At 36.4% G+C, this 13310-nt stretch overlaps 2 protein-coding genes across 2 annotated transcripts; both read left to right on the top strand.

Annotated features, from left to right (window-relative positions):
• The first annotated feature begins 1662 nt into the window (after window positions 1-1662).
• LOC127086443 (50S ribosomal protein L3, chloroplastic) lies at window positions 1663-2974 on the top strand. The gene is made up of 2 exons (XM_051027208.1): window positions 1663-2314; window positions 2549-2974. The coding sequence occupies exons 1-2, from the start codon at window positions 1771-1773 to the stop codon at window positions 2836-2838; spliced, it is 834 nt and encodes a 277-aa protein (XP_050883165.1). The 5' UTR covers window positions 1663-1770; the 3' UTR covers window positions 2839-2974.
• Window positions 2975-9146: 6172 nt separating this feature from the next.
• Window positions 9147-11291, top strand: LOC127086442 (cytoplasmic tRNA 2-thiolation protein 1). The gene is made up of 3 exons (XM_051027207.1): window positions 9147-10045; window positions 10131-10242; window positions 10645-11291. Exons 1-3 carry the CDS (start codon window positions 9270-9272, stop codon window positions 10801-10803), a joined length of 1047 nt encoding a protein of 348 aa, XP_050883164.1. The 5' UTR covers window positions 9147-9269; the 3' UTR covers window positions 10804-11291.
• The last annotated feature ends 2019 nt before the right edge of the window (window positions 11292-13310 follow it).

The following is a 13310-nucleotide window of genomic DNA, read 5'->3' as shown; positions in this document are numbered from 1 at the left end:
GTTATTTTTTGATTTTTTCTGGAAAAATGGTTGTAACACAATCCTGACAGATTGAGATTCGGCCATGAAACCCAACATGCGTTCGTTCGATGTGAGAGGATTGGACACGAGAATGAGCAGGTCAGGGTTAGACGAGGAACCATCCCTAGGCCTCATGACGAGGAAACATCGACTTCTAGGAGTTGTCTGTCTCAGGGGTCTTCATCCCACAGGCACGTCTCCCCTACTCATGAAGACCAAGATGAACCTGAAGCTTCTGAGACTTATTCACATGTAACTCCTGTTGTACATGATGGTGTCCATGTAGAGGGTTATCAAGGAGGGTCCTCTGACACCTCCTTACTAATATACTATAAAGATCATGATGTTGGATATGTATGTGCCAAGATGTATATTTGTTAACGATTGTTATTTATAGGTTTTATACAAATTCTAAGCGACTGATATTATTATATTTTTTAACAGAAGCGCATTTGAAGTCTGTTAACCACAACAAAAAGATTTTGGTTTTTTACTAGTCTGAGGATGATTGGTTTTAAAATGTCATTCGATACTCGAGTCAGCTCTTGACAACACCGTCCGTAGACATCCTGATAACATACTAGCGGATTACGAGAGACATATGGTACTCGAGGAGTATCAGAGGATGTCAACCACATGTCAATGGCCTTTTGTGGACGGTTACATAACTTGGTTCTATAATGTGTCATACATTGTCATGACACCATACGCTTTTGGACGTCCATCTAGGCCAGCTCACGAGGAGATCTTGGAGAATGAACATGCCTGAGATGACCATGCCATTTATGTGTTGCCGATATGCCAAAATATTATGTGCCTTATGTATGAGGCATAAAGTCTGGGCAATTTGAGAGAGGTGACGATGATGCAGATGCCTCACACATGTTATTGTTACCGAGTCAGAGAATGCCTTGGATTATCGGTGCCAGAGAAGGAGCCATGGGATTAGGATTAGGTATGCACAGTAGATTATTCTTTTTTTTTGAATGTTTTAGTATTATTTTTCATGCTTTGAGAACATTGTTTGTAATATTATTATATGTTTTTTTAATTAATGTATTAGTTTGTTCTATAATCTGCATGTTTATTAATGTTTGAATAAAATTATAACACTGTTAATTGACTTAAAATAATTTTGGCTCCAAAAAAATAATATAAACTTAGGACAATATTTTTCCTAAGATGCATATCCAAAATAATGATGTTTAAATAGGTTAAAATGCACTCAGTTGGATTTTTAGAGGTGCATCTTAGAATATCTCAACAGTATCAAAAATATCCAGTTTAAATAACTAAAAATGCATTCAGGGAGAGAAGTTTTTGGAGATGCATCTTCGAATATATCCCATAAAATTTTCGCAGATGTATCTCCGGACGAATTTTGGGCAAATACGGGGTGACTACTTGATTTATGAAGGATGAAGAGATTTAAGATGCGTTCGAAGATGCATCTTCAAAAATACCTAAGAATAATTTCAGATTTTCAGAGGTGTGAGCTGCACCATAAAGATGGAAAAAAAATTCTAAATTTTATTAGGCTTTATTGGGCCGTCTTTATGAGTAGAGGAAAGGCCCAAAATAAAATGAAGTCGGGTCGGGTTGTAACACAAATACTGTAAAATGAAATCCGTAATCCATAGCAAAAAGAAGATAAGACTTGTTTTTAAAAGCATTGTTGTCTATGGCTCTCTCTCTTCTCACATAACAACTTAACTAACCATTGACACTTAGAGCATCCATCCATCCATCATGTCGCTCGCTTCCATTTCTTCGGCATTCTCCTCATTCTCAATTTCATTACCCTCCTCCTCCCGTTCTACTTCACTTTCATTCTCAACTTCAATTTCCAAGAATCCCTCTTCTCAATTCCTCAAATTGCAGCAACATGATAGACCAAAAAGACGAGTGGTTGTCATGAGTATGGAGGCTGGCGTTGGAGTCATGGCTACCAAACTCGGAATGATGACTTATTTTGAACCTAACGGAGAAGTTGTTCCCGTTACCATTGTCGGTTTCAAAGAAGGCAACATTGTCACTCAGATCAAAACCGAAGCCACGGACGGTTACAACGCTGTCCAAGTCGGTTACCGTAGGGTTAGGGACACCAAATTGACCCAACCCGAATTGGGTCATCTTAAAAAGTCTGGAGTCATTCCTTTGCGCCATCTTCAGGAGTTTCGTCTTCAAACTGTTGAAGGATTTCAACCTAATCAGCTCCTTGTCTTTGATGAACTTTTCAAAGAGGGTGATCTTGTTGATGTCTCCGGCACCACCATTGGCAAGGGTTTCCAAGGTTTGCAATTGCATTACTTACCTTTTCATTATTATTATTTTAAACAAGTACAAGTATATTAGTATTTTTTTAAACCTAGACCAGTGGCTTGAATAAGTGGAATGTTGCCGGGGTTTGAATTCACGCCCCTACATCTGATGTTTCTGCATAGCTATAACTGTTCTTAAGGTAGTGTGTGTAAGTTGAGTTGATGATAATGTATCCTTGGATTCAACAATGGATGAATTTTGACAGGTGGAATCAAGCGATATAACTTCAAGAGGGGTCCGATGAGCCATGGTTCCAAGAGTCATAGACAATTGGGTTCAATTGGTGCCGGAACTACACCTGGTCGGGTATACAAGGGAAAAAAGATGCCTGGGAGAATGGGTGGATCCAACACAAAGATCAGAAAGCTTAAGATTGTTAAAATTGATAAAGAGCTTAATGTTATCATGATCAAAGGTGCTCTTCCTGGTAAGCCTGGGAATCTTTTGCGGATAGCTCCGGCCAAGATTGTTGGCAAGAACATTCCAAAGAATTAGTCTCTTGCTCTTGTAAGGTTTTTGTTTTTCTTTTCTTCTTACTTTGTGTTATCTTTGGTTAGCTTGTCTGTAACTGTTGTTAAATTTATTTATACACTACTTTTTGCTTTCTCAATCCATTGAGTTGATTCTGTTATACACCCCCCTAACAATTATGAAAGCAAGCACTGTCTTAATCAATCAACAAACATGATTATTGTTCTTGGAAATACAGTTCATCCCTAAAGACGAAAATAACAATGAAAACATTTCTCACTGGGTGAGATTGGTTGCAACATTGTCATGTTTTACACTATATCATGTAGTTTAGTGAGTAACATTCTCTAAACTCTTGTCATGGAATTGGGTTTTGATGCAACTCCCGTTGTTGTCATGAGTTTAGTGAGTAACATTCCTATATTCAGCTAATGGTTTGGTTGTAACTTTTCCCTAAAATTCTAGTGGTTGTGGTTGCTGCAGACAACCACCAAGTTCTTGTGATCCGAAGTTCAACCAAACTGTCTTGGATACATGGCCTCTGGTCATGTGTTTGCAATAAACATTGCTTCATATTTTAGAGATTTATTGCACACTTATTTTATTTTTTAAAAGTTTATTTCTCTTTTGGAATAACAGAAAACTTAAGACAGTTAGGGTATATTTTCAATTAATTTGATCACCATCTATGTTACAAAAAATAAAACATCAGATGCATACGGATAGAGTCTAGGGTGTCTGTCAGTATTATCTGTGTAGTTGTGCTATGATATGAAGCACGGACACCCCAAACACGACACTGACACCGTCACGGCAACGTTGGTAATAATTTTAAAAATGAATAAATTAAAGCTAATCACAAGTGTCGGTGTCCGACACGTACGGACACACCATTTTTCAGAGATGTTGGTGCAATGAAAAATTGACTGATTTTGAATTTGAATTTGATAATTAAACATTCCATGAATTCGGTTTTTTTAAGGGATAAGCCGGTGAATTCATATAGAAGAAACTAGAGATGAATTTGTGGCTACTACTAATAATAAAGGACTTGAACAAAGTATAAGGAATACATTGAGCCAGGTAAAGAAACAAGACTCCATATGGCCTCTTCCAAATAGAATGACTCTAAAGCACCCGCATGGCCAATAAAACAAAAAGGAGATTGTTAATTACTCCACCCACTCTGCATTTTTTATAGGCTTTATAGAAATCCGAAATTGCTCTTTCTTAAAATTATCTTTAGGACGCATTCCTGTTTTCAATTGGTTAAAAGATAACTTGAGGACATTATAAGTAAGATAACTTTAGGATACACCCTTTCACCTTTCCTGCCTAAAGCTAAACGAACAACAAAGTGTGTTAAAAAAAATAGAATTAACCACAACATTGGCAACCCAATTAAACAAAGTAATTCTATACCAAGACTTGCTGCTCTCTATACATAACATAGTAAGAATGACAATTTCAAAGGCAACACTCCATCTGTTATTAATACTGTGGAAGTTCTGAGCTAATGACAAATAGAGTCAAACACCCTAAATGCCTAATTTCTAATCCATTTTTTCGATTCTTTCTCAATTGGTAGACCAAAGTATTTAAACGGCATGAGATCTATTTAACAATTAAGAATGTTAGTGGTCTCTTCAATCCATCTTTGAGATATATTAACCCCTACCAACGAGCTCTTATAATAATTTACTTTTAATCCTGACATCAATTCAAAGAGAATATATTTGTCATAGTGATCCACATATTCAACCACCTCCGCATCTCAACTGCTATCTTCATTAACATACTAAAGTATTCAAGTGCAATTAGAAAAAGGAATGGTTATAACATGTTTCATTGTCTTAACCCTCGACACATCTGAAACTCCTTCAATTATTTTATTTGTCATAAGGATCTCGTCAAGGATTTTCTTGCCTAATATAGACATTGATTTTGTAGTTGAATTGACTAGGTTAACAAGTTTTTAGTTTATTTATCAAGATCTTTGATAGGACTTTGTATATACATTCCGCTAATGATATCTGCATGAAATTTTATTTTTTCACCAAATTATTTTTCTTTGGGATAAGTACTATGAAGGAACAATTTTTCCCTTTTGACCATCGGTTTGCATGAAGTTCAAACATTAGTCTCATACAATCACTTTAAATGTCTTCATAAAATTTTCTTACAAATATGAAATTAACTTCTTCATGATCTTGACATCTAGACCTTTCCCATTTCTAAACCACTTTATGAACTTCGTCTTTTGAAAACTCCCGGACTAGGTCTTCACTAGCCCCACCATCCAATATTTTGAAATTGACACTAGCAATGTTTAATCTCACTCTCTTATAAAAAAATGTTTCTAGAAGTGCTCAATTTTTTTTATAGTTTCATCCACTTCTTTTTAACTTTCTTCGATTCACTTCTAAAGATAGAATTTCAATGAATTTTTTCCTATAATTAAGCACCCATGATAATACTTGGTATTCTCATCTTTGTCCCCCAACCACCTAATTTTGGATCTTTGCTATTGAATGTCGTAATTAATATTTCAGAGCTTATGTAGTTTTACCATTGACTCTTTCTTCATATGTATTTCTTTATATGAGAAATCTATTGGGTCATAATGAGGAGTATCTACGTTAGGTCAAGAGCAGCACACAAGTGATAGAGACACCACATATTCACCTAAAATCTTAAGGTGATAGGTGTATGTGTCATCTCACTTATAAAATGATCAATATCAACTTTTCTAAGCAATGTGGAACTTCCAACTCACATTTGTACACAACAATCTCCCTCTCAAGTGTGAGTTCATCGACTATACTCCTCCCAAAACGGAAGCTCTTTCATCCATATACTCTTGTACCGCCGTTACAAACACTACAACAGAACACGTCGTCTGACCACCACATTGTCAGAAAGACTTTCGATACAAGGAGTCAGTCCCTTAGTTGAACTATTAGCTATGATACCACTGTTGGGTCATAATGAAGAGCATTCACATTGGGTCAAGAGCAATACATAAGTGATAAAGACACCATATATTTACCCAAAACCTTAAGGTGATAGGTGTATGATTCCTCTCACTTATAAAGTGTCAAATCTTCACTTTTCTAAGCAATGTGGAGCTTCCAACTCACACTTGTACACAAAAAAATGTTAGCGCATGAGACACTTTTGTGAATAGAGAAAAGAGAAAGAGAATATGAAATAAGGATTACTATTATTGAAGAATGAATGTGTTACAAACTGATTTACATATTTGTGTATTTATATACAAAGTTACTTGACTACTAAGTGACAAACTAAGTAACAAACCATAAACCCTAATTGACTTTGGACTTAGGCCACACACAACTTGAATTATATCTTATATCTCAATTTCATAAATATCATAATATTCGGTTAAAACAATTTAAAAACAACAACTAAACGATAATTTAAACAATAATTAAACAACAAAACAAACAAATACAAAGTCAAACACTGTGACCACATGTGTGTTAGCCTTGACAGCTTCCTCCTTAATGAATTTCACTGAAGCATCATTAAACAGTTGCCTCGACTGTAACACTAGGTTCCATTTTGAACGTCTAATCTCAAACAGTGATTCTAACCTAAAATAGGTTACTCTCACCAAAGCAGTTATTGGTAGATTTCAGATGCCTTTGAAGACAAAGTTCATTGATTCCACGAGAATTATTGGCATGTGGCCCCATCGTTGACCACTGTCGTATGCCCTGGTCCACTTTTCCAATGGAATATTACCGATCCACCTTACTACATCTGCATTTGTTAATCTGATGTCTTCACGATAGTGTTTGACGAAATGTTCTGTTAATGCATACCATGCGTTAACAACCTTCTTCCGCAACATCATGTCTTTGATCTTCCGCATGAAAGTTTAAACAATGTGTCTAATGCAGTAAACATATGTTGAAGGAGGATCCTGCCAGCCGTTATCAATGTTTTTATAGGCACTCTCAATTGATGGATGTTTTTCTGAAATCAAGCATAAGTTAGGCTGGGGAGCAACGTGTAATCCAAGATTTTTTAGGAAAAAACTCCATCCACAAGCATTATCCCCTTCAACTAGAGAGAAGACGATTGGAAAAATATTGTTGTTGCCATATTGTGCCACTGCCTTGAGTAAAGTTCCTTTATATTTCCCGTACAACCATGTTCCATCAATTTGTATAATAGATTTACAGAAAGCAAAACCTTTGATGATTTGTTCATACGGCCAAAAGAGTCGGTGGAAAATGCCATTTCCACTAACACAAGTCCCGTCTGGGGTATATGCCAGCAAAGTCTCCAAAATGACAATAGTCCCCAGAGCATAATGCTTAAGTGCCACCAAGTATTTTGGAATTTCTTTGTACGACTCCTTCTAATTTCCGAACACTCTTTCAACCGCCTTAGTCCTACCTATCCACACTTTCTTGTAAGAGGGAGTATAATTGTATAGTGTAACGATTTGCGAGATTATTATACTCAACTTCAACAATAAATTGTTGCTAATTATAATATTCTGGGGATGAACTACAAAAGATGTCCCAAACATGCTATAGTAGTCTATTGCAATCTTTTGGACCACCTTGGACCAAAAGATGTATTATAATTAAACAACTATAAATTTGGTTTTAATATTACCAAATTACAAATCTTCTAATCATTTACTTTTCTTATACAGTTTGTCTGGAGGCCGTATATGAGTCTCGACCATCAAGTTAACCCCGATGGTGTTGCAGTTTGGATAACAAAAACACCAATCATCAGGTTCATTACTGTGGAGATGCACCATAGTGACCGTGTCAAATTGTAGTTCGACATGCAACAACAAATTCCAAACTCTCCGACGTGTTTGGGAGAGTGACATCATTTAAAAGTTGATGCCCAATGGAGGTTATTCTGATTGAAAATACTTCGCTAAAGAGATGTGTCATCAATGGAGGAATCTACAACGACACATCTTAACCGGTCCTATCATACATGGTGTTATACCAACTCAAAATTATATCAATTGGAATATGTTGGTTACAACAACACATTTTTGTGTCTGCCGAGGTATTTGATCGATCCACGCCAACGAGCTTCGTCATCACACACCCAACAAAAAACCCCGTCCAATAACCAATCCCACACCATTACCAAAACCAATAACAATGTCAACCCACCCAAAACCAACGACCAACCTCACAAAGTCACCATACCGGATACATCAAACCATCAAACCATCAAACACCTAACCCCGCAAACAATTCACGCCATACACCCAAACACAAAACTAAGAGCATGACCCATTCCGCTAACAACTATATAGCCCCGATAATTCATTCGATTCCATCCCATCCCACCATAACCCCCACCAATGTACACCCAAACATCACATTGTCAAAGCACCCAACTACCATATGACTTTCTCACATCACAAGAATCATTGCTTAGTTTCCAAAATAATTTAATGTCCCAATTCAACCAACCAACCCGTCCACACGTAACCCATCCACCTGACCCAACTACGAGAACATGGGCACCGAACTCGACTACGCAACCCCCGTTCCTAGAGAGAAATGATTAGAAATATTTTAAATATGCCATGATCCTCCCACCAATCACCTTTGCCCCAGACCAATACTGAGAAACCCCAAATACCTCAAAAAAATCGTGGGAGACCTCGAAAATAAGTAAACGCGTCAAAGTGTGGAACCAAAGGTTGTTACGATCGACCGGATCATTGATTTTCTATTCAATCATTATGTAATTGAATTTAATGAAATAATATCATAAATTAATTTTAATTTTTGATTTTATTTCCCCTTTCTTTTTTTTTAAAACTAATTAAATAAAACACAAACGAAAGAGTAGCCACTGCCAGTGACACATACTCCTATTGAATGCATACATGCGTCACTTGCAGTGACATCATATGCAAGCATGCGCCACTAGGGTTGACGCCTATATTAGAAAACGCATGCATGTGCCACCCAAGTGTCTACTCCTCTTCTCGTTTCATTAAAAAATAATTAATTGATAAATCTTTTGAAATAATAATTATTTGAGTATTTAATTTGAAGAAAAAATGAGTGAATTTTACACTGTGAACCAATGACGACCATGCATCCCGCCAAGTCAGACTCAAAATTTTAAAATATTTGTATGACATGATAAAATGATATATTCTTATTAGATGACATTGTAAATATTTTTTACATGTATCACCCTAAACCCAAATAGGTGGGTTTTCTTTTTCTTTGTCTAAATGTAAGTAATCCAATTCATCACCATTAAACCTTTGAAATAACTTAGTATTCTTTTTCTTTCTCTAAATGGAAGTAATCCAATTTTTTATTTTATTTTATTTTTGTTTTTGTTGTTGTTCTTTTGAAAGTAGTAGCTTGCCTATTGTACTGAAGATCGTTAGGGTTTAGGTGGCTGTTCCGTCGTAGTGAATAATGGAAGGAAAGAGAAACGTGCGCATTTGCTGTTTATGCAACGAAAGAAGAGCTTCTCTCAAGAGACCTAAAACCCTTCAACAAATTTGCACTGAATGTTTCTACCTCGCCTTCGAAAACGAGATTCACCAAATCATCCTTTCCAACCGTCTCTTCTCCCGCGGCGACCGCGTCGCCATCGGCGCTTCCGGCGGTAAAGACTCCACCGTCCTCGCCTACGTTTTATCTAAACTCAACCGCGTCCACGATTACGGCCTCCATCTCTTCCTCCTCTCCGTCGACGAAGGCATCACCGGCTACCGCGACGATTCCCTTGAAACCGTTCATCGAAACCAGATTCAGTATGGATTGCCTCTCAAAATTGTTTCCTACAAGGATTTATACGGTTGGACGATGGACGAGATTGTCAAACTCATCGGTCTGAAGAACAATTGCACTTTCTGCGGCGTCTTCCGTCGCCAGGCGCTTGATCGGGGAGCTGCTTTCCTGAAAGTGGATAAACTGGTGACAGGACACAATGCCGATGATATAGCGGAGACGATTCTGTTGAACATATTGAGAGGAGATATAGCTAGATTGAGTAGATGCAGTTCAATTGTAACAGGTGAAGATGGGCCAATCCCTAGATGTAAACCTTTCAAATATACTTATGAAAAAGAGATTGTTATGTATGCTTATTTCAAGAAGCTTGATTACTTTTCCACTGAATGCATTTATTCTCCAAATGCTTATCGTGGTTTTGCTCGCGAGTTCATCAAGGATTTGGAGCGAATCAGGTGCTAAACCCCTATCCATTTATCCTGTTTGTTTGTTTGTTATTTATCACAATATTACATCATACTCATGTTCATGAAAATGCAGACCCAGGGCCATTCTCGACATCATAAAATCCGGGGAGAATTTCAGGATTTCTACCACTACTAAAATGCCCGAGCAGGGAACGTGTGAACGTTGTGGTTATATTTCAAGTCAGGTATTTTCCTATGGTTGAATATTAACATAGTTTCATATATATACAATGATACTTTTCAATCCAAATTGATGGTTTCCTTTGAATAAGATTGTTTCAGCTAATCTTGCTTTCATACCACTATAAACAAATCTTAATTTGAGTAAGCTTATGGCTTGATTAAGTTATTATTTTATATTGCTAACTTTGTTTTTCAACTTTGATATTCTTACTCATTTCAAAAGACTTCCACGTGATTCAACTTGATGATCAGTTTCATCTTCTGTTTTCCTTGGGCTCAATGAGCTGTATTGTAATGGGCTTTCATAGTCCTTAAGATATTGTTCGGTCTTTTTCTCCGTTTGATTTCACTATTGGGTCATCTGAACTAGAACAGCTGAGATACAATAACCTTTTCATGTACAGAAATGGTGTAAAGCTTGTGTTCTGCTTGATGGATTGAATCGAGGTTTGCCTAAACTGGGAATTGGACGGAGTCGGGTTGAAGTTGGTTGCAAGGAAGAAAATGAAAGCCATGGAAGAAAAAGCATTGAGAGCAAACAATGTGGATCTTTAGACTTCTGATTTTCTGTGTAGGCATCATTATAACAGCGGGTTCTAATTGATGATCAAAGGTACTTGCAGTTAATATCTATCAGTAAATTCCATGGCAGTTGGTTAAATGTCAGTATATCTGATGTCAAAAAGTATAAGGCAGGTAGACTTTGCAGAACATTGTAGTAATATAAAAATAATGATTATTGATTAAAACAACAAGTCTTGAATAGTTGCATTATTCACAGATTTTGTTACTTTTCCTTGTAGTTAATTAAACATCTCTAGCTTCATTTTGTGAGCAATATTTTGCGGTACAGTTATTTGTATCTTTATACTCAGAATTCGTCCATACAACTCAACAATGTACTACTGTAGAATGCAACCTCAAGTACTGGCTTGCATATCCTTGAGACATGCAACTTGAGTTTTGATATTGCAATATTGCTTATGTTCTTCTCTAGCAATGGCTTTCTTGAAGAAAGCAAGAATAATTGAGCACTGTTTTCACATTGGTATATTATTGTGTTATATGAAGTTTTCTATTTTGTTAGTTTTACCAGAGAGCTAACATGACTTAGTTATAGGATACCAATAAGGATGAGTGTTAAGCTGGGCAAGCTGTATTTCTAAGGAAAAGGCGTGTTTATTATTGGTGGCAGTGGTTACTTGATTAATTCCACCGCAATCATTGTGATAATATCTTAATTAAAAAACAGGGAGGGGAAGCAATCCAGGTAATTTAAGTATTGAACGAAAGAATCATGGTTTGGGAAGTCTAAATTCCGGAAACCGTTGGTGTTTTCCTCCATAGTTTTGTCATGTAAATATTTATGGGTGCTGGATGCCGACACAGTTGTGTAGTGGAAATTGTAATCTTTATAACAAATGATGAATAGGGAAAGAAGTTCCCTTGATTTCTATTTTATTGAGTTTTTTTTGTGAAGATTGACTTTTGAGTGCCCCACAAGGAGAATCTGATGGATTGATGAAGTATGCTGTAGGGGAGGAATAGTCTTTGGTCATTTTTTTATTATTATTATTTTTTATGTTCTCTTTATGCTCAAAAGTTTTGAGATTTTGTTTTCTGGCTTGAGGTTGGATTGGGATCTTTTCGGTTTCTCAAAATTTGAGGACTTAATTTGAAAAGAAATAGACACAAGTAGATGGATTTTTTTTTAAAAATAATCATGTTTTTCAAATTAAATCTCTAAATAATCATTTTTTTAAAAAAATATCAAAATAACCATATTTCCAAACAGATGCGCCATGTATCCATTTACATTTCAAAGGAGGCGTCAGTTCCATTGGCATATGCTTTCAATGGCATTGCATGAAGGCGCCATGGTTGTTGGCGCATGCATGTGTAGTTTAGCACATGCACCCATGCATCTGACACATGCACCCATGCATCTGACACATGCATGTGTGTTTGTGTGTGGCACCTAAGTCTTTGATGCATGCATTTCATGGTTCATTTATAAATATCCTGCGTATCTCACATATTTTTTCACATAGCTTCTTATCCTCCAACCTTATTTTCTTTCATTCTACTTCAACTACCTTCAAATTTTTTTTTTTTTAATCATGTCTGAATACATTCAAAAGGGGAATGTTGATTTAATCTTTTCAACCGTTGCACCGTCGATAAAGATTCGACTTTGAAATATAGATTCGTTAGAACGTCTTAATTGGACGTTGAACCGTTGGTTAGAAGGAGAAGGATTCAATGGCGTGAGTCCATGTTCAACCAAAATGGAGAAGTGCATGAATGAGTGTATATTAAGATTGATAGAGACGTTCGCAGGATGATGCATAATATGTTCAAAATTATTTTGATGGTTGTAATCCCTTAGTTATAATAATGGTATTTTAATTGTTGTAGTTGTTTGTGTTGTTGTTTATGTGTAACTTGTGTGTTGTATTTGTTTGTAATGGTATTACCTCACAAAGTTATCATATGAAATAAGTTTTGTTTTTTTATATATTGCAAAAGAGGCACATATAAAATTATCTTGTTGTGTTCGTTCCAACACTAGGATATTTGATACGATTGTGACCTGACTGTCGGTATGAACTACATAATCGAACCATTTTATTCGCCGTATCCATTTCGGTTCGAATACAGTTACTATTTGGGCGATCCTTTTTCTTTCTTTGCATAACTTCATTGTGTCAGAGAATGCCCCATTGATATTCTGGTCAGTAATCCTCTTTTGCAACTATTGAAAAACTAATTTTGTAAACATTGAATATGCTTATGACTTTGTAAACGTCAGATAGTAAGTAAGATGTATCCCTTCAAACCTTTGAACATGTTGCAATGACATGTGGGCAGGGCATACGAAAGGCTTGGAACTTTCCGCAGTCACACCAACCTCTATCTAGTTTCATTCTGTATTATCCCATCGGCATGCCTTCATTGTGATCCATGGACTTAGCAACATTGTACCAACCTTTAGTACGGTCAAACACCGTGACCACGTGCGTGTTTGCTTTGGTAACTTCGTATCTAATGAATTTCATTGAAGCATCAC

The sequence above is a fragment of the Lathyrus oleraceus genome, chromosome 5 (assembly GCF_024323335.1).
Source record: "Lathyrus oleraceus cultivar Zhongwan6 chromosome 5, CAAS_Psat_ZW6_1.0, whole genome shotgun sequence".
NCBI classification, from domain to species: Eukaryota; Viridiplantae; Streptophyta; class Magnoliopsida; order Fabales; family Fabaceae; genus Lathyrus; species Lathyrus oleraceus.
The sequence above is the reverse complement of the archived record's forward strand: the minus strand, read 5'-3'. Positions and strand labels throughout refer to the sequence as shown.

What these genes read in the sequence shown, in the direction of transcription:
- LOC127086443 (XM_051027208.1), top strand. Translation starts at nt 1,771, where the DNA reads ATGTCGCTCGCTTCCATTTCTTCGGCATTCTCCTCATTCTCAATTTCA. An exon ending in CATTGGCAAGGGTTTCCAAG is followed by an intron (nt 2,315 to 2,548) that starts GTTTGCAATTGC and finishes GAATTTTGACAG; the next exon opens with GTGGAATCAAGCGATATAAC.
- LOC127086442 (XM_051027207.1), top strand. Translation starts at nt 9,270, where the DNA reads ATGGAAGGAAAGAGAAACGTGCGCATTTGCTGTTTATGCAACGAAAGA. An exon ending in AAGGATTTGGAGCGAATCAG is followed by an intron (nt 10,046 to 10,130) that starts GTGCTAAACCCC and finishes ATGAAAATGCAG; the next exon opens with ACCCAGGGCCATTCTCGACA. An exon ending in GTGGTTATATTTCAAGTCAG is followed by an intron (nt 10,243 to 10,644) that starts GTATTTTCCTAT and finishes TTTCATGTACAG; the next exon opens with AAATGGTGTAAAGCTTGTGT.